Source organism: Gobius niger (genome assembly GCF_951799975.1).
Source record: "Gobius niger genome assembly, chromosome: 1".
Taxonomy (NCBI): domain Eukaryota; kingdom Metazoa; phylum Chordata; class Actinopteri; order Gobiiformes; family Gobiidae; genus Gobius; species Gobius niger.
The window spans coordinates 57,996,836-58,023,474 of NC_136852.1; the positions used below are offsets into that span (position 1 = coordinate 57,996,836).

The 26,639-nt window shown below is 40.0% G+C and overlaps 1 protein-coding gene across 2 annotated transcripts in view; it reads right to left on the reverse strand.

The window, feature by feature from the left end:
- Positions 1-26,639, reverse strand: part of edil3a (EGF-like repeats and discoidin I-like domains 3a) — a 122,271-nt gene that overhangs the window by 83,700 nt on the left and 11,932 nt on the right. Inside the window, exon 2 of one of the 2 annotated variants that reach the window (XM_079577203.1) lies at positions 3,929-3,955. In XM_079577203.1, coding sequence (XP_079433329.1) covers positions 3,929-3,955 — 27 coding nt within the window. Of the gene's footprint in view, positions 1-3,928; positions 3,959-26,639 lie in introns of both variants that reach the window. The other variant, XM_079577202.1, reaches the window with a different exon arrangement.

Sequence of the window (26,639 nt, forward strand, 5' to 3'; positions counted from 1 at the left end):
AGAGACCTCTCCTTAATCGAGGCATACTTGAAATCATTTGTACCTGTTCAGAAAACAGAAAATATTCAGCATAGTTTCTTTATTAATAAATATATGAATAAAATAAATACTTTTTTTAAAGGCAACAAATAATCGCTTGAATAATCGTGATTTCAGTTATGACAAAAATAATCAGGATTATTATTTTTTCAATAATCAAGCAGCCCTACCATTAAAATGAGGTTGCAATGCACCCTTTCGCGTCCCCTTAGAGCCAGGCCTGGATCAATATCTATTGTTGATTCAATTGTATTTTTTCACACTAAAAATAATAAATGTAGCAGATTCATGAACCTAGACATACCTTTTATACAAACGTCAGCTCAAACAAAAACAAAACCTTTCCTCCAGTTTCATCTAACACACATAAATCTTCCATTGTCTCATTTGAAGTGCAAAACTAGAAGCTGTTTCTGACAAAGACATTTCTGACAATTGTAAAATCCTGCAACGTTTATTGAGAGATAAATTTTGATTTCGATACAGTTTTGATTAATTACCCAGCTCTACCCAGTCTCTCTCTCTGCGTAACTGCTATAGTTAGAATCGGGAGAAAAATTAAAATGTGGGAAGAACACAAATAGGACGATGTTGCGCATGTTAAGACAAACACATGGAGGTAAAAATGACCAGCTTGTGTTCAATGATGACTTCATAATTTCCTAAAGGCTTCAGCAGCTAAGACCGATGCTACATCCATGTTTTTCACAGTCTATGGTAACTTAAAGCAGTACTAAGTAAGGTGTCGTAGCATGTTACGTTTTTTTTACTCATTAATTGTCCGCAAGAGTAAATACTACGCTGACAGAAAAGACAAAGGGACAGATGGATATTGTACATCCAATTACACAACGGAGATATTTTTTTTCACTAAAACTTTGCTGTAAATACTGTTTAAGTGGCGCTAGCCCGCAGTTAGCTTTGCCCGTTAGCCTGTTAGCTTCTTCTTCGTGATTCCATTAGTGTGTATTGGGAAAGCTGCAAGTGTGGTTTTCTGGTCAGAGACACCAGTGGGAGATGGAAGACCCCCAATCATCCCATTAACACTTGTATTACCCCTACGAAAAGGTTTATTAAGGTTAACAAGTTAGTACTGCCTTAACTAAACACAGAGCATTTCCTATGAGGCCCACCTGTAATGAAAAGCCCATAACTGCAAAAATTGCTTTGAATCTGGAGAAGAAAAAAAATACTGATATAATCTATATCTATAATAATTGAAAAGAGAAAGCTCTGACGGATAAACCGTAATGAAAACTCCTTTTGCTTTTGTTCATATCCACATACGTGACCTACTATGGTCTGGACAAAGCTTTGGGTGATTAATTCAGCACCAGTCACGTGACCCAACATAAGCCGATGGGCAGTCCCCTTTGATGGCACAAATACACCATGGCCTATTGTATACTACTGTACGACTAGCCTTGTGAAGACTGTGACAAAGCAGCTGATATGCAAAACGCCTCAATCCTGTCATGTATAATTTGGCCTCCCATGTCGCCCTGTCCCATTTTCTCTTTGCACACGTTCCAGGTCAGTGCACACAAGTCGCAACTAATCCGGGCTGTTTTAGAAAGCTGCTAATTATCGCTAATGCCGTTTGCCTAGTTTTTTCTTTTTGTTTTTTTTTGTTACAGATTTGTTAGGATTTAATATTGTAATTGTTGCGATTGCCACATCCAAATAGATCCCTCTCGTTTGATCCCTGCGCAACCAACAATGGCGAATATTAACGACGCAACACAAAGTGAGACAATTAGACAATCTACTGAGGAGCTTTGTATGCGGTGGCGGTCCTATCCTGCAATATGAAGTGACATTTTAATTACGCCATTGATGAAGATGAAGCAGGCCCTTGTTTACCGGCGTCCTCAAAACGTTCACGCTTTTATAAGTCGATGCATTAAGTTCTTTCAGTAATGAGCAAAGATACTTCTGGATGCGCAACAAGGCCTCCGAGGCAAGACCTTTTTCGTATTAGTATTTACAAAGCGTTAGGCGTTGGAGAGGAAGAGGATAGCACATCCGCTGCACTCCTTGGAGACTGCATACATTTAACGTTAGCATTGAAAGTGCTAATGGGATGCATTTTGACAATCATGCAGCGTGGTGAGATAGTTAATAACATGGAGCACGGACTATCATTCCAAAGAGTTGTTTGATGTATGCAGTGATTCAGTTAAGAGCAATTTTCAGCTTTTTGGGACATTTGCTGTGGTTAAATCTGTTGCATTTGGAAGTAGCCAAGTTGCAATTACTAAACAACCATTAGAAGAGATTTTTCTTTTTCTTTTTAAAGATAGGACAAAAAAAATCAACTTTAGCAAATGTAATATTAATGTTTCTACTAAACAGTTAAACTACTAAAGCTTGATGTAAAACATAGATATTAAAGGTTCAGGGTGAATAACTTCCAACTGAAGTAAAGACAGACTTTGCATTGGCCCCAGTTGTCATATTCAGTGTCTCGTGTTCCTTATTTATTTATTTATTAGTTGACAAGGACAGCACACATTAATGTAAATGTGTCACTATTATCTGCAATGCTAGTTTTCAACTGTTGTCCCTGGGCAAGGTATATAATGCCAACAATGCCTGTTTAATGGATCCCGACACTTGGCTCATTCATGCACCAGGAGATCTGTAGGGTTTAATGATTTGATTTCAAAGCAGTACTAAGTAACTCTTGCTCCTAGAGGCCATAAGGGCAATGGCAGGCGTCGTAGTTGAGATTTTTTAAATTTATTTATTGTCAGTGAGAGTACATAATACTACGCTGACAGAAAAGGCGAAGGGAGAAAGGGATATTGTACATCCAATTACACTATGTACATTTTTTTTCACTCAAACTTTGCTGTAAATGCTGCTTAAGGCGCTAGCCCACAGTTAGCTTTGCCCGTGAGGTTGTTAGCCTCTTCTTCATGATTCTATTAGTGTGTATTGGTGGCTCCGGTCCGGGGGCAGTGAAGTTGCAATTGTGGTTTTCTGGCTAGAGACACCAGAACACTTGTATTAACCCCCGAGGGACTACTAAAAAGATTTATTAAGGTAAAGAAGTTACTTAATACTGCTTGAACACTTTTTTTTTTTGAGTCCTGAATGTGTTAAATGTGAGGCATTCTCTCATAGTGAGAGGGAGGCTGTTCCACATGTTACAGCCTCTGACTGAAAGAACAGTCTGTCCAAAGGTGGTCCGTCTGAGGGGCGGACCATGCCCTATGCTAGTACCATTTTTATACAGTCACCAAAAGAATAACAAACCAGAATATAAAATATCAGCAAAACCAAGACAATTACATTTTACAAAAGTGTGTGTTACAGTTAACTCGTGGTTTGAGAAGACTGGTCCAATGGCTGCAAGCTTGAAAGATAGTCTGTTTTGTTGTTTGCATTGCCAGTGTCCTTGGGCGAGACAAGAAGACAAGAAATTGCTCCCAGTGGTAACAGCGTGGTCGTGTGTCTGACTGAGTGAACGATACAGAATAAAATGCCTTTAGTGACAGGAGGCAGAAAAGCACCAGCGGTTTCACTTTGACAAGACTTCAACCGCGAACTCCACACACTCAAAAGATAATATTTTCGCAGGCTATACCCACAAAAAAAGTAGTTTGCTCAGATAGACGATTCATATTCCTCAAGGTGCGCGGCATGTGAATTGTGCTGGCGTATGAAGTGCGCTACTAAATGATATAATGATAAGTGCTGCTGACCAGGCATGATCAGTGAGTCGACACCGGCATTACACCGCGCGGTAATGAAAGAAGGAACGCGCCTGGCCAAGAGGTAGAAAATTAAGCCTCTCGATCTCTCCCAGTCTCCACACACGCACGCATAGCCATTCTCAAATGAAGGGGAATAATGTTAGCGAGGAAAAGAAAAAAGATCACACCTGCTGAAGTTGGTTCCTCACCATCTGCTGCTGTAGAGAGAAGAGAACAGAGAGGGGAATGCATTAGTTTTATGGCATCGATGTGTCAATGTGATAAGCTGTAAGTGCTGAATAGACAGTGACATTAATAGAACTGTTGCTTGTTCATGTAATTATTGAGAATAACGAATAACTTGAAGGTAAGCTGCAGAACCCTTTTCAGCATTTCTTTTGCAATTCATCCACTGAAAAAGTATAACACGCCGGTTCGGTTAATGTGACAAGTGCTGAGTTGTTTTGATTATGATTTCAGCTTGATGGATTGTAATAAATATTCTTATTTGGGGTTCTGACTGTCATCCTTTAGTGGTGAACCACTACTAAAAGTTATGTTATGTGGTTATATTATGTGTATGTGCTTATTTTTCAGTTAACGACATCATCACAGTTGCACAAAGCAGCAGTTAAAGTTACAGGTTTTAATGCTTTTGAAAATATGAATTATTTAGAAGGATAACCTCAGTTGCAAGTTCACCAGTTGCATAATTATCATTTTATTTCAGTGAAGCAGCGATTTTAATGAAGAAATGTTGGGCAGAAAAGTTTTTTTTATTTGAATTATTAACCTGCTAACAGGAAGCGTCTTTCCACTTTCCAACCCAGTCACACCATGATCCCGCCCCCACAATGTTCTCACTCGAACCAAATCCCTTTCCCTAACCCTAACCCTAACCTTAATTAACTGTGTATTAATTAAAATCATAACAACGCCGCCCAAGAAGTGACTTCCTGTTTCGATCCAGCACAACAAAATTAAAAACATACAGCTTGTCTCATTGATTAGTTCAGCAGCAACTTTACAAGAATATAATTAAATACACACATTTAAGTGGTTTGTCTGTTCATAGTTAGGCAGAAAGAAAGTTGACCTAATGAACAGCTGAACTAATGAATTGATGGTGCTTTTATTTTGGTGTGCTGGATCGAAACAGGAAGTCACTTCTTGGGCAGCATTGTTATGATTTGAAGTTATGCACGGAGTCAATTCCTAACCTTAAACATTTGTAAAATGATAATATCTACTTAATGAAGCAGACTGAAAAAGCTGCATTTGGAGATACATCCAATGAGAATTGGAGGCGTGGCTTATGGCTTAACTTGGTTGGGATTTGAAAAAAGGAAAAACAGGAAGTGACATAGTTAAAGGTAAAGTTCCATAGCAGTTTGACGCACTCCTTTTCCATTGACCTAAAATGGTTGGCATGGCAACAGTTTGAAATTGTTGTCCTTCATCTATGTCACTCAGTGTCAGTGTCAGTGTCCAATATTGAAGTGAAACTATAAAGATCACAAAAACTGCCAAACAAAAGAAACCTGCGTACAATATTTAACAAAATCTTTAAAATAATTGTGTTAACTATGTTTTAGCGTATACACTTTAAAACATAAACTACTATAATATGTGTAAATACGGGCAATGTAAGATATATATATCTCAGTATATTTTTAGATCCTTCCACATTCCCTACACCTAATGTCAATGGTAGTCCCCACACCTGCTGCTACCTGTAGGGTCCAGCGTCCCACGAGGACAGAATGCCCCCCGCAGTATTCGACATGTGCGCTGGCACGGCATACACCCCTCCCCCGCCGGGACAGGCCTGGTCAGCAGACTAATGTGTGCGCTCCGGATTCTGGACCAAGAGCAGGATAAGCCCCCGTGGCATACATTCCCCCTCCGCTGCCCAAGCCAAGTCTACAGCTGAGATCTGGCCTGTCTGCCACCATTACTGCACTGCTCTATCTCTATCAGCGCTTCAAGAAAGTGTGCCAAGCTGGACATGGAAATAGAACAGGCGAGGAATATGAATGAGCTGAGAGCAGAAAGGCTTGTAAATAATTCCACTTCTGTAAAAAATTGTGATGTTAACATAAGGACAGTACATTACAAGTAATGTAGGTCAATACCTGGAATATATCTCGAGTTTTGTTTTTTTGTCATGATTTAATGTCCGTGTGGCCGTGAACTCCCAGGCAGAGGTCACATTGCAAAACATATAACTTCTAATGATATGCTTGTATTCATATTCAACCAGTCCTATAATTAACGAGAAGTCCATTCTGAATCTATAGGCATGTAAAGTATTGGAGGAAACTCTCTATATTATGCCATGAATATAAAAACTCATTTACATTGAAAGAGAGGCAAGACTCTGGTTTCAAAATCCTAATTAGTATTATTGCATGCCAGTAAGTTAATCACAAATTTAATCTAAATTCCTGAATTACAAATGTAGTACAGATTGTTATTATCCTAAGGCTTCTATCACTTATTTCGTAAATCTGTCCAAATCGGGTGTTGCATGTTGTGATAGTGCGACAGCGTTCCCCCGTATATTGAGGAGACCTACTTTACTTGACGTGTCCCAATCCACAGGAGACTCTGTGTCAAACGCACTGAAACCCCAGGCTTTTCCCACTTCAAATGGGATCTGAGGCGGGATTAAAAATGCATGTTGGTTATTTCTCAACACTAATGACACATCCTACAAATCAGACATGAGCTTAATTAAAGTATGACTCAATGCCTCGTACATGTTTTCAAGTCTACTCCTGCATACTAATCATGCATTAGCATATGGAGGGAATTAGGGCGCGCATAGATCATGAGCCAGACAGCCCAACAGTTATGGGCCACAAGCATTCTGCAATTTATACGCATCTATTTGACAAGTCATTAAATACTTTCTGGGAAACCAACAACACATTTCATATGATGGACACTTGTGGGATACTGGTAAAGGGCTGCAACTAATGATTATTTTAGTAAGCGATTATTATCATGATTTACAGTTGATAAGTTCAACAATTGATATCACTTCTTTCTCACTTTAACCAAGCGTTTTTTCAGTTTTTAGTTTCCCCCAAAACTAAAGCTTCTCGTAGGCCAGTGTAACGCCTCATTTGAAGATCTTTTTTCTCACTTTTGTCACCATGTTTTTTTCACATTTCTGGAGAGTTTTTGTTATGTTTTCATCTCTTGTTATCGATTTTTTCCATTGCTTTTTATTGCGATGTTTATTTGTCGTGTTCTCATCTGATTTTCCTTGCACTTTTGTCACTTTTTGTCGCTTTTACATTGCTTTTTCATCAATCTTTAGTTGTGTTTTTGTCTGTTTTTAATTGTGTTATTATTGTGTGAAGAAGCTTTTAGATTTGGGTAAAGTCAAACAAAAAAATGTGCTCAGGTCAGGTGGGGGTTAAGAGGTTAATGGGCTGTTAAAGTTGCACTATTTAACTTTTTATGTGAATAAAAAAAAAAAAGATATTTGTGCGTATTTGACCCTTTAGTGACTCAGTGGCTATATAGGTGCAGCATGGCACCTTTGCTTTCCCTCACAGTGGCCTCTATGATGCTCCAGAATGTTTTTGGGTTTCCGGCAAGTGTCTGGTACGATCCCCTAAAAACAATTGATCCTGGAGTGTCATAAAGTCCACTGTGAGGGAAAGCAAAGGTGCCAAGCAGCAGCCAGAATGCACTAAAAGGTCACGCACAAATATCAAGGATTTTTTTTGTTCACATAAAAAGTTACATAGTGCACCTTTAAGGTTTAGAATCAACCATTGAATAAAAAAAACAATAAAAAAAATAATTCTTCTTCACCCTCCGCGGGCGGTCTCTTTTTCCTCCAAGCTCGGGTCCTCTACCAGAGGCCTGGGAGCTTGAGGGTTCTGCGCAGTATCTTTACTGTTCCTAGAACTGCACTTTTCTGGACCGAGATGTCTGATGTATTTCCTGGGATCTGCTGGAGCCACTCCTCCAGTTTGGGGGTCACTGCCCCGAGTACCCCAACAACCACGGGCACCACTGATGCCTTCACCCTCCAGGTTTTCTCCAGCTCTTCTCTGAGCCCCTGGTATTTCTCTAGTTTCTCGTGTTCCTTTTTCCTGATGTTGGTATTGCTATTTCGACTACAACGGCTTTCCTCTGCTCTTTGTCCACCACCACAATGTCCGGTTGGTTTGCCATTACCATTTTGTCCGTCTGTATCTGGAAGTCCCACAGGATCTTGGCTCGGTCATTCTCGACCACCTTTGGAGGTGTTTCCCACTTTGACCTTGGGGTTTCCAGCCCATACTCTGCACAGCTGTTCCTGTACACTATACCAGCCACTTGGTTATGGCGCTCCATGTAAGCTTTCCCTGCAGCATCTTACACCCTGCAGTTATGTGCTGGATTGTCTCATTGGCCTCTTTGCACAGTCTACACCTGGGGTCTTGTCTGGTGTGATAGATCTGGGCCTCTATTGCTCTGGTGTTCAAGGCCTGCTCCTGTGCAGCCATGATGAGTGCCTCTGTGCTGTCCTTTAGTCCGGCTCTGTCTAGCCATTGGTAGGATTTCTGAATATCCGCCACTTAATATATATATATAGTCTCCATATGTGATATTCTGAGGTTATGAGTTTTTACAAAAAAATTTCCACTATAGTCCCTATAACCCGTCACTCAGTATAGCTGTAGACCCGCACTCAGTAGACCAGTGGTTCCCAACCCATTCCAAAAACTATGGCCACTACAAATTTATAAAAGAATGAATGCTAAAAATAATTTCAAACAAACTGCAATTGGAGTGTTTGATGCACCCGTACTCCTTTCTTATATACTACAACGACAATATTTTCGCTAAACTCAGGGAATAGAATTCAAGAGACAGTGGAATATTTATGGATAAATATTAGGGGTTCAGCTCTCACAGTTCGGCTCACAGTGCAGGACCCGTGGTTTGGTGCATCACGGTGCAAGCGCAATCTAAAAAATAATAAGTAGGTTTTGAAACTAAATAGCCTAATGATCGTTGTTAGACAATATTTATAACCTTAGAATAAAATTGGCAATGCTTTCAAAGCTGCTTTATAATAAAATGTACCTCTGGGCTCACAATACGTGAAAGCAAAATAGAAAACAAATGGTACAGCAGCAAAGTAAAAAAAAGTTTCCTTTTCCTTTTCGCTTTCCGCACACGGAGGCTGAAGCACTCGGAGCAGCGCGTTTGATTTGAAGCTTGTGTTTGGCCAGGTGTTGGGCCACATTCTGGGTTTACTTTTTTTCGGAGACAAAGCTTTGGAGACGGAATATGGCCAGGATTGGATCTTACGCATTCGTCTGCGCCTCTGACATTACGCAGCACTGGATCTATAATTAACCACAGCCACGGTCACTGCAGGAGAAACTTAAACAAAGACGCACAGATGTCATGTGTTTTGGAGGATGTAACTGTACCTGTGCGGAGCGTCTACAGCTGAAGTTTAGCGGTGAGTGACGATGACACACATCGCCTTGTTTATATATATATATATATATATATATATATATATATACATTTAATATATATATATATATATATATATATATATATATATATACATTTAATATATATTATATATATATATATATATATATATATATATATATATACATTTAATATATATATATATATATATATATATACATTTAAAGAAGTTTGATAAAGAAAGTTCCAGTTTATTTGAAGAGGCCAGCTGTGCTTAATTTGTAAATTTGTAGTTTCAGGAACACTTTTGGTGTGATGTGATGGATTGGGGGATCAGGCCAAAACATTTGCCGGAACACTCTCATTAAACACCATTATATCAGATAAATCTTTTGCTGGATCCTTTACCCTGAAAAACTGAGAATTGGGGGAATACGTTCCCTCAAACAGGGGATCAAATTAAGCACTCCAGTGCACATTAATGAACACTTTTGTGTAAATGTGCCAGATTTAGCCATGGGCTACTTTCCATCCGTGAGATTCCAATATATTGCAGCAGAGGAAACCAGTGTTACAACACATTCATGTTAGTTATCAATCATGTTGGTATTGACTCACTATTGCCCTATAAGAAACTAAAATAATAAATCCCCCCCCCCCCCAACAGACGCACAACCTTAACAATCGCAAAATTGCCCACTGGGAATTGAGCCCCAGACCTCGGCATACAAGAGGCAGAGGCACAGGCGCCAATGTTACTGATGTACAACTATCGACTGTCAAATGTGTAAAAAGAGATACTTTTGAACAGCAGCAGTAATATGCAGTTTGTGCTCAGCTTTGAGGCTCGTCCAAAATATTCACTGAAGCCATTCCAGACTTGTGCAGCTTGAAAATGAAAAGTGCTTTGTGTTGAGCTCTAGGGAAATCAGTGCTGTTTTTTTCTCTGTACGAGATATATTTATTTGCGAGATTTGATGTGTGTCCCGTCTACTTTAGTCATTTCAGCTTTTTTTAACATTTCGTCATTTTAAAGTGGGGCTGAAATAGCGCCCCTGAATCAAATTGCACTTTAAACGTTTGCAACTGGCAAATCACAAAGATTGCAATTATTTAGGCAACACAGTATAATGTCTCCCGTCTCCATGGGGTTTTATGTATAAAACCTGAACTCTCTGTAAGAGACGCATGAGATTCTTGGAGTGGTTTAATCATTTTCCCAGTCTTGTCTCTAAAGTTAATGCTCTTGGAAGAATAATTATTTTCTCTAAAAACATGCAGCCCTGTTTTAAAGTGAAATAAAGCAGCGCCTATTGATTCCCCCACTGTTTCAAGTGTGTGGTGGTGGTGGACCCTGAATTGTGATTTCCTCTGTACGCACAAGGACCACAGTAATCCCGAAAGCCAAGCACATTCCACGCTTTAGCTCTACTGCGGTTTTCTTCTCCTCGTGTGCTTAACCAGGAGGGTCAGGAGAGGCACAGAGGCGAGCCACAGACACATACTAAACAGGCTCCATACACATTTACGCATACAATAAAAGACAAAGCAGGGGAAAAAATAACATGGCTCCTACAGTAGACAGTGAACCCACACAAACACACAGGCTGAGATGAAAGAGATGCTTTCCTAGCCCACACTTGAATTGCTGAATCTAGCACATGCATTATTAATTCACACAATATCTCTGGAGCTACTGATTGTAATATAACTGACATATGTGCTACTTCATTGAATGGCAGCAGGTGTTAAAATAAAATAAGTTTATTTCCATGGAGAGAATACAATGGAGCGGGCATATTATTCATGGTTTTATGTATTCATATTAAATTAACAGTGATATCTGAGAAGCTCTAAGCCAGTCACTCCTATTTTCTGTTCAAAAGCACAAACCCGGCTCACAGCTAATCATTTCTAAAACAAGTCTAGTGGCGATCCAATCCAAGAACCGTTTTGTAACATGTCCCGCAAAAAATAAAAGACTCAAACATCTTACCTCTTGCCCCTAGAGACCATAAGCGCCACTGCAGGTGTCGTAGCATGTTGCGAGATAATTTTTTTCACTCAAACTTGGCTATAAATCCTTTTTAAGTGGCGCTAGCGTTAGCTTTGCCTGTTAGCAGCCTAGCTTCTTCTTTATGATTCCATTTTTGCGTTTTGGGGCCTCCGACCCGAAGGCAGCGCAGTTGCAATTGTGGTTTCCTGGATGAAAGACCCTCCAATCATCCCATTAACACTTGTATTACCCCCAGAGGGACTATGGAAAGGATTTATTAAGGTAAACAAGTTACATAGCATTAAACTTTGTAACTTTACCATTTATTTATTTGTTGGTTTATTTGGTTGGAACATTGCATGTTCATGAACATACATGGGTCTCATGCATGTAAAGATTTATCTAATTGGTTCATTAGATTTCAGTAGATTTCCCCACCAACCTAAAGCATGCACAACCGTCTAATCCTCAAAACCAAGCGACTGCTTGAAAGATGTGTCAAATGCAGAGGCTCCATATGGCCACAAATCCAAAACAAGGCAGTGGTAGCAAAAAGAAAGCTCAACAACTATACTATATTCTTCTGCATTAAAATACAGCGTTTCCTAACAAACTGTTATTTATGGCTTAAACCTTCCACCTGACTTGAAGAGAGAAGTAAACACGATACACCATATTCTCAGTCCAGTGTCAGTCATAAACCAGCGCAGTTAATCTGCATGTATGCTGTTATCCCTTTAATGCAGCAATTTTTCACCACATCTTGAGACTGTGTTAATAAATTTGCGAAAGCGCTCTGTAGATGGCTCATTTTAATGGGCGCTCCTGGTTCCAAGGAGAAGGGTCCTCTCTGTGGCACGATAAGCCCCAGTGCAGGCACATATTGGTTTAATCTGAGTGACAGCCTGGAGGAAGTAATAACCATCCATCCATAATCTAAATGGGAAGCAGTCAGCTTGTCCAGCACCGGGCTGATACCACCTAAAGGTGTTCAGTCCAGATAGTGCATGGCTCCATGGGCTGGATGCACGGGACATACAAGTGCCAGGACTATAAAACACACAGACTGAATGAGAAAGAAGGTGTGATCCTTAAATGGCTTCACAAGGACTACATTACAGACAAAAAACAATGAGCAAGAATGATTTTTAACACTGGAAAATACCAAAACCAAGCTGTTGCTTATTGGCATATGGCTCACCAGTATGAATCATCTCATCTCTGTATGGTTTTAATCTGCATGCCAAGAAAAGATGGCCACTCTCAACTGCGAGCTCGTATCAGGTATAAGCTTGCTGTAGGACTAAATATATTACATATTTTCACAGTTCTCGCTTCTTTTATTTTCACTTTGAAAAAATATGAACTACTTTGCAGCCATTAGCACCTCATAACTCAAAGAAAGCAGCGTGAAGCTAAAATAGATGGGACTTTGGCATAGAATATTTCCATTTCCATTTTTGTGGTTTGACTTTGTGCTTAGCTTCAATTTAGTAGAGTTTTAAAACAATAGAACAGATGTTAATAATGACACAAATGACAAAGCTCTTAACCTCAAATCGAAGCTTGTAAGGGTTTGGTCTGTGGCTTGAGTTTGAGATTGGCGACGGCTCAAACCAAGCCTAGAAAAACCGAGGAAGGAAAAGAAAATATTGTGAGTCGTACAGCCTCAGTCTTCATAGCGTGATAGTGCCGCTGCCTTCTGTGCGGAGGGGTAAGTACAAAAAATGTAAGAGATTCAGTTTAAGACAAACAGTGTTGGACATAAAACATTAGCGGGCAAAAACGATTGATTTTGTTGCAAGGTTTTGTGAAATTTAACGCAAAATTGTTGCACAAAAGTTAGTTGTCTTTGAAGAATTGTGGACACGGAGTGCAGTAAGACATATAAATGTTTCCCATCTCCAACTGGAGCATCAATTTGTTAATTTTGGATTATAGTTTGTTCATTTGTTTGCTCTCCATTTGCCATATGTTGTATTAGGAGTATTGAAAGTGGGAGGTCCCTTTGTTTACGATTGTCCCTGACTCATTTGACTCTTCAAAAGATCCAAATTCTAGGTAACTATGTAACCAAGAGGGGGTAACCGGGCTGACCAGGCATTGGGCTGATACGCGCCTGTCTGTGGAAAGGGGGCTTTAGAATGCCCTGCATACACTATAGCAGGGGAGGGGAACCATTTTCACATCAAGGGCCAAATACATTTTTATAAAGTACTCCAAGGGTCTTACAATTTAGCGACATACATACTAGAGTTTATACAACATTGAGGTAGAGGTAGGATAGCATATGGAGTATCATAATTTCAATGCATGTCAGTCTCACATAATGCGAAGGCTGGAACTGTTTATCTTTGCTGAGGCGCCTGATGTCAGCAGACAGTGATGATGATGCTCCTCAAAGCTGATTTTCCAAGTTTAGGTCAGTCTTGTGAAAGCTGCTTGCTGGGCACCCAAACTCCAACGAAGAGCATTCATTTTATCCAAACACATTTGTTTCGAGGTGTGATGGCGCTCAGGATTTGCCTCCTTCATCACTGCCAGCCCCTCGCCACAAACTAGACACACCGGCTTGCCTTCCACTTTGACAAAGACATGATTTGTCCATTTTTCCTGGAATATGCGGCATTCATGATCCACCTTTTATGAAATGTTGATTAATAACACAATTATTTCCGAGTAGGCTATACCTGCAGTAGAAATTGTATGTATTTTCAATAGCATTAGCATTTAACCTTGGCCCTCGAAAGCTTTGTTGAGTATTGTTTTGATGCGAGTACATTAGACTGGGCGATGGGTGGGTGAGATGATTGCGTAAAGTGCCATTAGAAGAGCAGTCCATTATGGCTCGGTTGTGGGAGTCAGCCTGAGTTTTATGATGCTGCAGTTAATGGGATTGACCTGGTAGATGGTTTTACACTCAAAAGGTTGTGAGAAAGCCATTTTAATGTCGGGTTATTTACTGTAACAGCCTGTTCAGTGACCAGTGGGCGGGGGTGATGAAGTGATTACCGCCTACATTAACACATCAACCATTGTTACAGGGAAATATCAAGTCAGGTCATGAAATTTGAATTGGAATAGTTTATTAACTTGGTAAGACTAGTATTATTTGTATCAAATGAGGACCAAGTCAAAAGCAATCGGTGTCTGGATCAACAGATTTAGCACTCACAGCTGTCAGGCTAATGCAGTCCGCAGACGAGCCGCTTACCAACATTTTCAAAACCTGGTTATGTCTAAGATCTGTCGCTGAATATAAATCTCAAAGTGTTTTTTAGTAATATGATATGTTAATCCGACAAGTGACAGTTGGGGAATGTCTGGAGTCTGTCAAATTATTACTGAGATAACCTTTGATCCAATTTACCAAACAGAGAATAAAAAACTGAGATGATTTTTATGCAGTGTGAAGACTGGTTGTGTTTTTTGTCATCTTTTTTTAAATATTCTTAACTGCTTAGGTGGACAATGCCATATTAATTGCTGATAGTTAAAGCAGTACTATGTAACTTGTGTACCTTAATGAATCCTTTTCGTAGTCCCTCTGGGCTGTAATACAAGTGTTGATGGGATGATTGGGGGGTCTTTCATCTCCCCCTGGTGTGTCTGGACAGAAAACCACACTTGCAGCTTTCCCTGCTCCGACCCAGAGGCCCCAATACACACTAATGGAATCACGGAGAAGAAGCTAACAGGCTAGCGGGCAAAGCTAACTAACTCGCGCCACTTAAACAGTATTTACAGCCAAGTTTAAGTGAAAAAAATGATCTCCATTGTGTAATTGGATGTACAATATCCATCTCTCCCTTTATCTTTTCTGTCAGCATTGTATTTACTCTCACTGACAATGAATAAAAAACGTAATATGCTACGACACCTGCAGTGGCGCTTATGGCCTCTAGGGGCATGAATTACTTAGTACTGCTTTAATGAGTAAATTATGCTCAAATTGCTTTGAGTGCCCTCTGCTGGCAGCCGGGGGAACAACCCATGATGGAAAAATAGAGGCTACGCTAAATTGATTGTTCAAGTGCAAGTGGTTGAATGAAGCAAAATACTACTCCAGGTATGTATTTGATGAGGGAACAATGTTAAAACATGGTCAAAAGCTAAACTAAAATGTCGGTCTTGCATCATGTGTCCCCTTTAATGCAATGTAGATGACTTGGACTTAACTGGTGGTGAAACAAATTTCCTCAATATGTTTTTGCTCTTTCTAAAAGTTTCAGAGATGACTGCATTGCGTTTTGCCACTTGGCTCCGTATTTTAAAAACAGTGAAAATAGGAACCAAGCAAAATCCATTTATATATAGGGTAGGTATATTCTTTTATCACGTGGTATATAATTGTTGCCTATGGACGTCTGCAGTCTTGTGCTTCATTTCCACATAACTGACACCCTATACACACCACCTACACACCATACCTCAGCAAACAAAGACTTCCATGACTACTTTGTAACCCCCTGCAGATGCTTGCCACATATCTCCCACATACCAGCTTTGTTCCATGTATCGCTGCTTATTAACATTAAATCACTGCTTCTTGGGCAGAGGAGGTGGCAGAGAAATGATTCACAGCACTCACACAATACCAACAGCAATAATTAAGGCCAGAATGTTGATGTTCTGCTGCTAATGACGAGGGAGAAGGCGTCCGAGCCTTTGCATCAGGAGCAGTAAACATGTTCATTTTGTAGGCAAATAAGCATTCATTCTCAGTGTTTGTTTGCACATAGCCAAAATATATTCCTAATATATCTAACAATCATAAGTGTATTCAGAAAAATACCATCTCATTGCTAATCCTCCACTGCTAATGGAGAATTGAAGATACTTGCTCTACATTTGCTTGGGACAACACCCACGTATTGGCATGAGTTTGGGCATTTTGGGGTCTTTTATGAAGACATGCGCGAGTTGCAAAATTGAATAAAGCTATTTGTGGACATGTTGCACCAAATAGTATAAGTTGAAATTGCGTGTGTTTTTGTATTAGGGCCCTAAACTTGATAGGTAAATTACAGAATGCTATGTGAGTAATAATTGCATAAATAACTTGGCTGCGGATCCACTTTTGCACATGCTACTTGTTTTGCACTTGAGGAAACACTGGATAAATGACCCATTGTGAGATGTTGATCATTTTTATTCATATTGAATAAATTAAGCCTCTTGCCTCACACTAAAAAGGCCCTGGGTTCAATCCCTGAACTGTGCAGGTCTTCTTGTGTGGAATTTGCATGTTTCTCTCCTGGACGGGTTTCCTCCGGATGCTGCGGTTTCCACCATCAACCAAAAATAGGCACAATGGGGGAATACTCCAGCCAGGTGACTCTGACCATTAGCCTGCGCTGCACTGCGGTCCCTCTTTGCTCCTTATGGGTCGGCCAAGCAGCATGGAGGGATGGGTCAAATGCAGAATAATCGTAAGACTGTTTATTATGAAATGGATCTTGAGTTTTTAACTGACAAATGATTATTTACTTCTATTATCTTGTTTTAATTATAATAAAAAAAAGCGTGTTATGAGCAGGATCATAACATTATTGTGAGAATGTGTTTCTTCTTTTCTCATGATTTCTATTGTTTCTTAATAAATCCACAACGGGTTTGGCATGAGGTAGTTTGTGTCCACTAGTGGAAGTTTATGTTCAGTCAAACAGAAGGGAATTTCTTTTTGGAGCATAGTGAAAATCTATTGGTTGAAGGCGTCGACTGGGAATTGTCTCTGTGATGTGGTCAATATCCGGAGCAGATATATCCAGGGCCTGATTCATACTGGGTTTTCGACATTCAATCAATATGTTTTTGAAAGTTTGCTCAATGTGTCAGTGTGCAAAACCCAAGTGTCAGACAGTTATACAGGTTCTCAATGGTCAGAATTGATCGTATGCCCTACGGCTACCACCAGAATACACAAGCCAGACTGACATTTCTGAAAATGAATCAATAAAACCTGACTGTTGTATTAAATCAATATAGAAACAGCATTATGTTTTCATCCTTATACTACAAATAAATGATACAAATAATGAGCATTTATGTTAATTACAGAGAGGTAATTGCTGTTCACCCAAAATAAAACTTCAAGATGGAAAATGTGTAATGAAGAGCCAGATGGCACGATGCTGCTGTGAAACTGCAGCAGAATATTTTTCAGTACAGAAACATATGGTGAAAGCTACAACTTTAGATCAGAATTGCATGCTTTTACTTTTACTTTTACTTTGCAAAATAAATGCAAAACTTCAGTACACTTAGAGAACACTATTTCCAGGTTTAATTAATTAATTAATTAATGTTTGCCTCAATAATCTGCACATAAATCCTAAAGGTCTCAACTGCTTCTTCTAGAGATTTGATATTTGCAGACTTTCTTTTATGTTACAGATATTTTTATTCTTGTGTATAGTGTGTGAGTATTTCCAGCAAATATCATACATCAAACTACAAAATAGACAGGCAGTAAGTCGAGTTTTGAGGCTCTCATAAAATAATAGCATTTATCTCTGTGCCTTCTTCCGCTTGGTCTCATATTTACAATTGCAAAATGGAGCTTTACTGTTGCTTCAGAGTGGTGGTTTGCAAATAGTGGCAGATACAACTCATGATGGCATCTCCACTGAAATCATTTGAGAGCAACTTGAGTGTTTTGACATTTGATGATTTTTCTTGTTTCCTGTCGCTTCATGTCTCCATAAAACATGTTAAAATATATGCGTGCAAACCACTCTGGACTTGTAAATTTTTCAGAGACAAAAGGGGTAAAGGGGTGTTCAGAAAGACTCACTTTTCAAGTAAAAAAACAACAACAACACAGAACAAAGACCTTGCACCAGACCTGATCAAAACACGGCCAGGTCCGGCCTGCCCAGTGGTTTCGCTAGGGATGATTTGTCTCCGTCATTCTGATGGACAGGATCGTAAAAAATTGGCTATTTTTATCCTTCATTATTTTATCTCATTATAAGCATTTTTTAAAGAAATGTGTGCAATTATAGGCTACCTATTATTTGTGCCGGAAACAAATCTGATTTGATGATTTCTGAACAGAATCATGGAACAAAACGTGTTCAAACTCATGTGTAAAGGTTTGCAATATTAAAGGGGCTAGATGTAAATTAGCCATTTTATACTCACTACTGTCACCTCAGGTAATACGTGTAACTGCAGCTTCAACATTAAGCTTGTGCATGACGGCACTTTGGACCCGAATTAACACCTTTTTGAGTGACAGTGCAGGATTTTAGAGGCAGTTGTGGTGAACAGGTCTGAGCTTATTCTACACATTAGGACATTGTTGGAACATGTAGGGGGAGGAAGATACTTAATTTTAACATTTTTAAACTCTGTATTGTCCCTTTAAGACTCATATTTCACTATTACAAATGTAATTTGGAGATTTTTTTTTTCAATTTCAACATAATGTTTAAGAAACAATGGGCGAAAGGAATAGTATATAGCAGTTTACATCGTGCGTCTTTGAAGCCTACACTTCACGCCTCTCTCTCCTCTCTCGGTTCTTTGTATATAGTCAGTCTACCCCAGGGCAGCTGTGGCTACAATAGTAGCTTACCACCACCGGGTATGGAGTGAATGAATAATGCAATGTAAAGCGTCTTTGAGTGTCCAGAAAAGCGCTATATAAAACCCGATGCATTATTATTATTATTATTATAATATCTATCCAATGCAGGCGCTTTGAGTGGCGGTGTGTTGGCGCCAAGACCATCACCTACCAGACCGAGCTCACATGAAAACATGGCTCTGACACTGAGGAAAACGAGGACAAAACTAAGAAAACAGGAGGCTTGTATTGAACGGAATGACGGATCACAAACAGAAACATAAGGACCATACGCATCATGTTTGCAGGATTAGCTGAGGCAGGGCTCCTCACAGGCCACGGCAGGTTAGAGCGCATTTCTCTGCCTTCAAAGTGTAAGGGAGAGCCGTTGTGTATGTGTTTGCGAAGTGGATGAAATAATATCGTATTAATCCATGTAAGTGCACTGATCGCTTTTTTCCCCATCAGCTCCATCACATTATGTCGGAAATGTGACAAACTTCATTTGTAAGCGCAGAGGTTCTTTGTATACGATGGTCAAAGTTAAAGAGGATAACAGCGGCTGCAGCTGTATAAATAACAATGCAAAGACGAGGCGACGCTTGCGAGTGTCATTCACTGCATCTTTTTCATAAAGTCTGAACCTGGAGCCGCGCGGCTCCACAGACAGGTGTCTCAGCCTCTGTCTATACAGCTGTAGGAGTGAGAGCCGTGCTGTTTGAGAATCACTGGGGCCTTAGTTAAGACCTTATTCCTCCCATGTAGCCTGAATTGTTTAGTTCTGTATAGACCTGTTTTTGGCCTGGTTTACATTTGGTTTAGCCCTAGTTTAAACCTGATATGACTTGATATTAATACACATTTGCAGATTATTATAGTTCTATTGAATACCCTATTGAATAGGCCTACCAGCTGTTCAAAATACATGATTTAGTGCAATTTACAATAGGCTAAAGTTGAGAAAGGAAACAATGTGTTGTGGAGAGCCCATGTATTACACTGACAGGCAGGAGCAAAACTAGAGCACATGATTGTGCCAAAGGACTTGGGATTATACAATCAAAACCCGGGAGCAGTTATAATTCTCAGCAATCTGAAACAACGTTTTAAAAGTTAATTGGGCAAATTACAGGCAGCATCCATCCACACCAAGTTATTCCATTGTGTATCTTCTTGTTTGTCAAATGAAAAGGAGTGAAACTTGAAAGAGCGGAGGGTAACTTTGTTTGCATGCCAATTGGTGTATGTGAGGTGTAATTTGTCGGCATCAAAGAGGAGAAGAGAGAACCCAGGCTCAGAGTGCTGTGTCCCACATTGTTACTGTGCAGCGGGAGGAGGGCTCACACTCTCACTCATCTTAATTGGATGTAATAGCTGGAGGGAATAAGCTTGCTCTGGCCTCGGGGATGGCACAGCAGAAAGACTGAAGGGCTGTTTAGAGAGGACTCAAATGCTAAGTGTCTAAGGAACAGTGCGGGCTGGGAGAGTCGTGTCAGCTTACTGTTCTGAAATGGCTCTATAAAGATTTGCTCAAAGTAAGAGTTCAAATTGGGGTTTGTGGCTCAAAGAAATGCCGATCCTTTATCTAGACAATCTTTGGCTCCAGCCATTGTTATTGCCATCTCTCCAAGAGCTTAGCCTTCGACACAATTTCAAATGTATCACCATTCTTTTACGCTTATATTCCCAATGAAGACATTTAAAGTTGGGTGGTTCTTCTGAGTTCACAGCTCACTGCGAGAGTGCATGAACTAAATCGCCACAACCATCTTTTCAAATAGGCAGATTGAAGAAACATAAATGCTACATAGCTCACGTTATTATGTCGATGTCTCTTTAAATTCACATAAAATCAATCCGTTTACAAAAGCTTATTGTTAGACTGATGTGGTATTGTTTCATCCATATATAGAGAAGCTATCAGCATGGAGGGATGTATGGGGACTACATAGCGTAAGAGGGGAAGAAAGAGGGGAAGATTGGGAGAGAGCCACTTCAAACAGATGAATTGCTCTTTGATAACAGCAAACCGAATGGACACTGATTGAGCAGAGAGCTTTCAGAGGGTCACATCCAGAGAGATGCGGCTCCTAACATCACGAGCTACTCACAGCCTGGACACTGATTATGCACCCCAATCATGATTTTCGTAAAGCAAATACGAAATAAAGAAAATGCTTTCAGAAGTGACATATTTATGCTAACAAATAAAATCACAAGAAGCCACAATAAATTGGAAAATCACAGAGGTCTTCAAGATTGTTTTCTTTGCTAACACAGCCTGAAACAAAACACATAGCTAAAAAAGTCAACAACAACAACAACAAAAAAGTTCATTGCTCAACTCCATCCTGCAGCAGCTATGGCACAGTGACAGGGCCATAATTGACACAAAGTGGTTTAGGCTCTGGTCACTGTGTGGCTCAAGGCTTCACTCAGAGTAATAATCAAGAACACCGTCTTTGGATAAGAAAACGGGGGGGGGAAAAAAACATTTTACAACCACAAAGAAAGCCACTGACCATTGTACTCAGATGCACAAGACTATTATCCTGGCACTTTTCTTTGAGAAATTCTGCAGCAGCTACTGTGATTTTTCAACAACTAAACTCAAGGAAATCCACCGGCTCCACAATTATCACTGAAGCACTCTTTGTAGCAGGATTTCCACACATATTATTATTTTTTTTACACCAATTTTTTCTGTTACACCTTGCAATTGTGACAGATTAGGGGGAAAATATGCAGTATATCAAATTATCTGATTATTTGGTCAGGACAGTGGATGTTAATGAAAAATCATAGGACTCATGTAAACACACCACGCAGGGTTGTAGCCACGAGGTAATTTCCATCCATTGTCCACAACTCACACTCTCAAACACTCTCATGGACTATTGTACAACCACTGCGGCACCGTGTCTCCCAACTTTCAGACAAGTATTGGAACTGCAATAACATTTTTCAGGATTTTTTTGGTAGATAGAGCTTTAATAGTAGTATGAAATTATCATGCCACACAAAATACACTAAAAATACAACATTAAAATGAAGTCTCAATTCGCATTCACACCTGATTGTTTCATCTTTCCAACTGGCACGGTTCACGTTCACACCTCTTATTTGTCTGTTGAATCGTCATTTTAGAAGGAGAAAATCCTCTGCACGCCTGTGGTGGCGCTGTATCAAAACCCTCTACAGGAGACAATCTTCTAATTGGTCGATTAAACCTGGCAGACATACACGGTGCAGCAATGGGCTCATCACGAGCAGCGGACGAGGCAACGGAGACAACAGAGATATATTTCTCTACATGAGACAACTGGAAAGGCTACGCGCGAGGCGGCATGCTCAGGGCAAAGGCTACATACTGTACGACTACTGTCCAAGGAATACAGATGCGGAGCAAGGTTTCAAAATGTATCTAATCAGGGCTTGACATCAACAGTTTTGCTCACTGGCCTCTGTTGCTATCTTATTTAAAAGGTTCAGAGTTTTGGTGTAAATTTAGTATGAACTCTGTTAGTTCTATTTATAGAGGGTATAGATACAGACATCTCTATCAGCAGCATCTCTATACCCATATATGGTCATATTTGAAACAGTTAAGGGGGAAAACAAAGAAGAGAAAATTTTAACTTTCTGAAATTCTTCAAAAACTACTTCAACAAATGCAAAATTATGAATATAGTTTTCTACCCAATAAAGATACAAAGACACGGAGAGGAGCGAAGTGGTTTAACAGCCCATAATTACATAAATAATGGAGAATGCTAACATGATGCTTTATGCTAGCATCATGCTACATGCCAACGCTAGCTAGTGCTTGCTACGACTGCCGTTTTTTTCCGCTTCTAGTGAACAATCTGTGGTGAAAAAATATTCATGTGGGCACGATTTAGACTTTATTTATTTGTGCTAAATAAGTTCATATTCCACCAGAAAATGTCTAAAAAGAGTGTAAAGTTGTGCTTCCCAAAAGATTCTGTTTCCCCGAAGCCACGCCCCCTTCTATGACGAGATGCCGTCTGTATCTATGCGTTATTTCATATTCAATACATTTGACTTCCGCTTCCGGCGCCTAGCATACCGGCTAATGTGTGAGAAAAAAAACATTACAAACTCTTTAATACAACAATCAATATTTCTGAAACTCAACAGGGAGTGACTGAACCTACTTATTTCTCAGACTCATTGGCCAAAAATGCCGCACATACTGCTACAAAAGTAATATTAACTAAAGTCGGTACTTCCGGGATTAGCGGAGCTGCTGCGCCGTTAGCATTTATCTCCGCTAAACCGCAATTACCAATTTTGGTAAATATTAGTTTTATAGCAGTAGGTGTGGCATTTTTGGCTAATGAGTCTGAGAAATAAGTATGTTCAGTGACTCCCCGTTGAGTTTCAGAAATATTGATTGTGGTATTAAAGAGTTTTTTGTATTTTTCACACATCTACGACCCCGGAAGTAGAGCTGTGATGTCACCACTTAACAAACGTATAGAACACAACATTCCATTATGAGTGTCAAACAATAACAACGCAGACCCTCATTTGGCTCTGTTGCAATGACATAATGAAATTATATCAGCAAACTGCCTTACGTTACGTCTGGTCAGGAATTGCTCAATTTATTCTTTTGCGATTGTCTTCGCTCTCTTCTGTTATCGTGGTATTTGTTTGTTTTGATTGTAGCATACGCACAATACCCCACGGCGAGTTTCGGCAACTTTCGCTTCCTGTTTTGATTCCGTTCTCTGGCTCAGTATCTTGAACAAATCAGAGTTCGTCTTAACCGGACTGAGACCCACGTTTTCAGCAGGCCCAGGATTCACTTCTTTGTCCCACAGTGCGCATTCATGACACCTCAAACGAACCGTACTATCTAAGCAAACGGGCCAGGATTTAGATCAAGAGTGGGTTGTGAATTCACCCTTACTTTGGTTTTGGTTACCAGTCTGGCAAGCGTTTCTCCCAAAAGGTTTACATCACTGTGGTTTCATCGCCTTCAAACGAGGTATAAACCGAATTTACTTCCCGGACAGAGACATATTCCCAGTGGACACTCCAGATAAGACCATCAAGGCAGTGGGGCTCAGAGAAAACAAAAGAACAGAGCGTATCCAGGAGAAGGGTTAAATACAAACAGAAAAACAGAGACCGCCAGAATATCTCTTTCTGTAAAGGTCTCTGTTCTTGTTAGCATCGGCCTGGCCTTTCTACTTCACTATCGCTCTCATTATGGTGCGTCCTTGCTCACTCTATCTAAGCCCCGCAGAGGAGCATGAGGGAGCTTTGGGCGCGGGATAAGATCAATACTCCTCCTCATCATCACGGGCCTGTCCAGGAATAATGCACTAAGTCAGGGCCCGTGAGATTCAGAGGGCGATGCAGCAGAACGTGGGACTGTTTCAAGGACTGGGGCTCTACAAGTGAGACTGGTACATGTGAGGAGTAGTCACTGTGGGTTTGGTTCAACTTGAGGTGTGGGAGGAAAACAAAACTAGAGGTCCAAACAAGCACTGACCAATGACAACCTGCAATGTTTTTTTTAATTAAGCAACTTAATTCTCAAGTCACTCGAGCCATTTTTGTCCTCAGCATACTGTGAATAGTATTATCTGTTTATTCCTATGTATTCTTTATTAAACTAGGTAAGTCATTTGAGAAGAAATTCTTATATGCAACTATGACCTGGCCAGGAGGCATCAGAAGGCAATACGTACTAGAAAAAGGAAAAAAATAATGCCGCTCGGAGAGACTTCACTTCTCTCGGTCTCGGCAACACAAACTTGTGAGAAGTATGAATGAGAAGCCATTTGAATATACTTTTATTAAAAATTCTGTCCCCAGAGGCCTGTAACATTCAGCATAATCCCAACATAATTCACCTTGTAGGTCCCTGCGTTAGGATGCACATCGATCAATTCAGTGTGTGAGGTGTGTGGAATAAGCCATTATTATTAAGGACCCCTCAAAAATGACATGGTTCATCTCAAGGCGTTATTTCTCTTACATAAATAAATGTCATAATAATAATTCCCGGGTGCTGTCGCAGTTGCCCAATGCTCCTTGCTGGTTAACCCAACGGCATCGGAAGATAGGTCAAATGCGAAGGACAAATTTCCCTACAAGAATAAATAAAATAGATACCTGAACATAATAAAGAAAGGAGAAAGGTTTGGAATGCATTGTTAACCAAAGGATGACGCTTCTGAGCTGAATAGTTGATGCACAAAAGTCAAAGGACATGCTAAACAGACAGGAGGAGCGCTTAAAATATGAATGTTTAAACACTGCCGCAGGCAAACAAAATAAAATTCTTCCACTGACGCAGGTCTTTGGCCAATAGAGAATGTTCTGTTTGTTTACCCCAAACTCTACAACAAACAACCACCACTGAAATACTACAGCAGGTGCTCCGTATTTGGTTTATTAAAATCCTACCACCTCAGTCAAAGCATGTTCAGAGAGGTTGAGCATCGGCAAAAAAAATATATATATATAATATATATACCATGCTTCTGATTTGGAAACCTCAGACATATAAACATATCTGGAATCATTAAATGATCCTACTTTTTACTTTCCAAGAGTCTGCCGGGATGACTCACTGTTGGTGATGTTCCCTCTCACTGACAACTTTAAGATGTGTACCATCTCTCATTTTAAACACTATAGGAGAGAGGAGCCATGCATCAGATATAATCTGGTAACGACTGGTTTGCTGCTCAATGCTCCGTTTTGATTGACACCCTCTTGCATCGGACAGTAAAGTTTGCATTTGGCTCACTGCACATTGAGTCTGCCCACACCCTGGTCTGTGTGCACGCTCATTACCGATGTCCTACTTTACTCCTGAGCCAGTAGAGCCTCCTTAGCCTCGTTACAAACTTGGACACCTCCCGCGTTTTGTACCTTCCATCCCCTGGCACAATCTCACTCTTTCACTCTTCTATCCCAGAAGTGGCATACAAAGTTTCATCAAACATGCATAAAGAAGCGGAGGCTAACATCTCATCTGCATCTCCAGTGAAGAGGAAGCATGATGGGAATGTCACTACACGCACGGCTATGAATAACAGGCAGAGGAAAGAGCACTTTAGTTGCAAAAAGTGTGCCAGGCGGTAATTTATGTTTTATGCATATTTATTAGCAGATGAAGGCTCTGCTGTGACCCTGTTTGTTAAATGTTTAGTTCATTAGCTCTCTTGTTGTCGGGATGTTTTCCATGTGGCTTTTGGGATGGAAAGGAAGAATACACTGCACAAATAGACACTGCCAAAGCAATTCAGCATTTACAGAGACTGGCGAGGCACACGGGAATCTGGAGTCTTTGAGTGTGAATTAAAGAGGCGTCTCTCTAAGTTTTGGACTCACTTCAAATTGACAGTCACATCTTTGAAACATGTCGTCGAAGGCTTATCTACAGAATCAAATCAGACTTAACGTGTGCGTGTTGAGGCAGAATGAGTGATAGCAATAAAGATAAAGTGTCAAAGGCCTGGCAGAATTTCAATATGAATTAATAAACTCAAGTGAGACTTAGTGATATGTAATGGAGACACAATGTTTAAAGAAATCATGAAATCTTTATCCTAAGACTGTACAAGCAGCCAGAAAGATAAAGCTACTCTGAAATCTGTACGTCATCAGTGCAGAAAAAAATAGTCTATGGCTCCATGCACATATATTTTCAAATGCTTTTATAACATGAGAGCATCGAGGACATTGTACTAACGTCACATCATCCAAGCCATACAGGCTTAAAATAGTGATCATCTTTTAAGTTCTCTTCTAGTGTGGAAACATGCGTTAGTGTGCACAGAACAAAGCAAATGTTTGGTTAAAGTCTCATGCTAAATCAACTTCT